The sequence below is a fragment of the Magallana gigas genome, chromosome 9, assembly GCF_963853765.1.
Source record: "Magallana gigas chromosome 9, xbMagGiga1.1, whole genome shotgun sequence".
Classification (NCBI taxonomy): domain Eukaryota; kingdom Metazoa; phylum Mollusca; class Bivalvia; order Ostreida; family Ostreidae; genus Magallana; species Magallana gigas.
In genome coordinates, this window is record NC_088861.1 from 46770667 (window position 1) to 46773160 (window position 2494).

General features: G+C 36.3%; 1 protein-coding gene across 1 annotated transcript; it reads right to left on the minus strand.

The window, feature by feature from the left end:
• Nucleotides 1-498: 498 nt before the first annotated feature.
• On the minus strand, nucleotides 499-2157 carry LOC105342072 (uncharacterized). Its single transcript, XM_011448902.4, has 2 exons — nucleotides 1628-2157; nucleotides 499-996 (listed from the first exon to the last, which is right to left on the minus strand). Exons 1-2 carry the CDS (start codon nucleotides 2006-2008, stop codon nucleotides 535-537), a joined length of 843 nt encoding a protein of 280 aa, XP_011447204.3. The 5' UTR covers nucleotides 2009-2157; the 3' UTR covers nucleotides 499-534.
• Nucleotides 2158-2494: the final 337 nt, after the last annotated feature.

Consider the following 2494-nt stretch of genomic DNA (forward strand, 5'->3'; position numbering starts at 1 on the left):
GTGTCTTTCTGACATGTTTTGAATTTATAAAACATTTAAAAATATGTCAGAATAAAGTAGTCATAATGCCTATTTTAATAAGTGTTAAAATTAAAATATGTCAGATTGACATTATATGGTAACAACTCCCTCTTGTGACTTCAGTGAGTTGACACGGGTATATTTTGTATTCAGACCACTCACTACAGCTGGTAGGTCACTACCTAAAGTTGTTATATATAAACTGTCATGGTTATTTCTGACACGATTAGTACTCGTCTGCATGGTCCGTCATAATGATATACATCAATTCTTTGCCAGTTTTACTTAATCAATCATTGTTACGATTAATTATGATTAACACTTTTCCTAAGAAAGAAGTTGATAAAAGACTCCGATATATACAGTACAGGCCTATAATTGCGGTGAAAAGTTTCAATATTTTATTAACAAAACAATAACAAGTATAAAATATAAATATATATAAAAGAGAAAAAACAACAACATTCACTTATAACGACAACAGGAGCTGACGGTATATTACCACCAACACGCCTAACAAATCGTGTATTTCCTTCCATTCTTCATGAAAGTCCTGGGGAACGGCACTGGATAATGTGATCCGGGTCCTCCGGACTGTGACGGAATGTCGGAACCGGATCTGTGTCGCTTCTGTGGCAGCTTGTATCGCTTGGTGGGGATGTCCAGAAGATGGGCCGCATACATCGCATCTGCCTCTTCATCTTCATTGCGCCCGCGCTTGAGAATAATTATGACGTCATCACCGCTGCGCTGACTTTGGTGTTCGTCAAGTTTCCTTTGTGACCACCCATGTTCAATGATCCCGCTATTCTTGGAGTTATCGTGAATGGCTGACTGTTCTTGATTTGTTGTGAGTTTTGACCGTTTTGTGGGAATGACGTCATCCTCGTCGTCCATCGTTAATAGGCCAGTAGAGGAAATCACCCTCTTAGCTTTCCTTTTTATTTCCAGGTATCGTTCCTTGATTTCTTCATCCTGAAGTCACGAAAGAATTAAAACGTACAGTTGTGTCACATCATTGGGATAGGAGGATTTCTTTACTTACTTCACTATGAAGTTTCTTTCTCAATTATTAATTGTGTACGATATTCAGTTATGTATGCATAACGGAGTTTCATTACTTTACTGAAAATTTTCAATTTTTTTTTAGTTTCAAAATATTAAAAAAAAAAATATGCATTGAAATACATATGTGAACATAGATCGAACAGCAGGCAAAATAGCCTATATTTTTTCTCTCCATCAGAGATTTAAAACTTTACTATGTTTGTAGTTATCAAAAAATATGGATTTATTGTTTTATTCAATACAAATTGCATTCAACGTCATAATTTGTGTAAATGTTTCTCGGTAAAATACATGTAAAAGAAAGCAAAAAATAAAGGTTGACACAGATACTTGGATTGTAGGTAATAAATAATAGATTGTTAGAAAACCTAGAAATGCAAGATTAAATAAAGTCTTTAATAATTGTTATAATATGTAATATACTTGATTTGAGGTCAATTACTGTCACGTTATTATATCGATTTTTCCCGATTTGTGACGGGGATTACTGAACCTCTAAAAAAATTATGCAAACTCTCTCTCTCTTTCTCTCTCTCACCTTTTTCCTCAGGGATTCTGTTTTCCTCTTCAGTCTACTCAGTTGGCTGCTCCAGACCTTCATCTGTATGGTCTCCGATCTCCTCACGGGAGTCCCCCTCCCTCGCTCGACGTCCATATCTCTCCTAACCTTTGGGTTCCTGTGACCTTTCCCGGGGGTGAGGATTTTCCGTGGCGCCTGATAATTACGATGGACAACCACAGCAGACTTGGCTGGACTTTCCTTCCAGATTTCGCAATATGAAGATGACACTGTAGCACCGTGCATTTTCCGTGGACCGTTTACAATAGTTTGTTGTAAAGGACTACTAGCGTTAAGGGACATTGTCTGCCTCATATAGTGCAGGGGAAGCTTCCTCTGAGACACGCTAAACTTCAGCATTGTGACGTTGAAAGTTCACACCAAGACACTAAACTTAAAAAATAACAAATGTTTTTCTTTTCTTGCCAGCTCAAAAAGTGAAGCAGTGCTTTGAATTCAGTCGTTGACATATAAATCAGAGAGAGTAAAGGTGAAACCCAAGCCCAGACACGCCTATGTAAACAAAAGTGTTTGTACAACTTCAAAACAAAACAGAGGGTCAATTAAAATCCTTTTGAAGTCTTATATAATTATAGTTCGTTAACGTCATTAATTAATTGGCTCACAGTGTAACGACATGTATTGAGGAGTCACGTTGCTTTTTTTAATTGTGTTGATTCAAGCCATCACTACTCCAGGACCATGTAGGTAATTAGATAAATTTGATTAATTATAAAGTAATTAACAATTATTTCTTTCATGTTTCGATTATGGACTTGTTTTTATTGACTGTCAGACCGTTTGTTTAAACTACATTGATTCACTCTAAATAAGTTCGAATTAGTA

Bases quoted from the DNA above. Each gene is read 5' to 3' on its own strand.
- LOC105342072 (XM_011448902.4), bottom strand. From the start codon at position 2,008: ATGCTGAAGTTTAGCGTGTCTCAGAGGAAGCTTCCCCTGCACTATATG. The intron at 997-1,627 runs GTGAGAGAGAGA...TCGTGACTTCAG, and splicing joins CAGAATCCCTGAGGAAAAAG to GATGAAGAAATCAAGGAACG.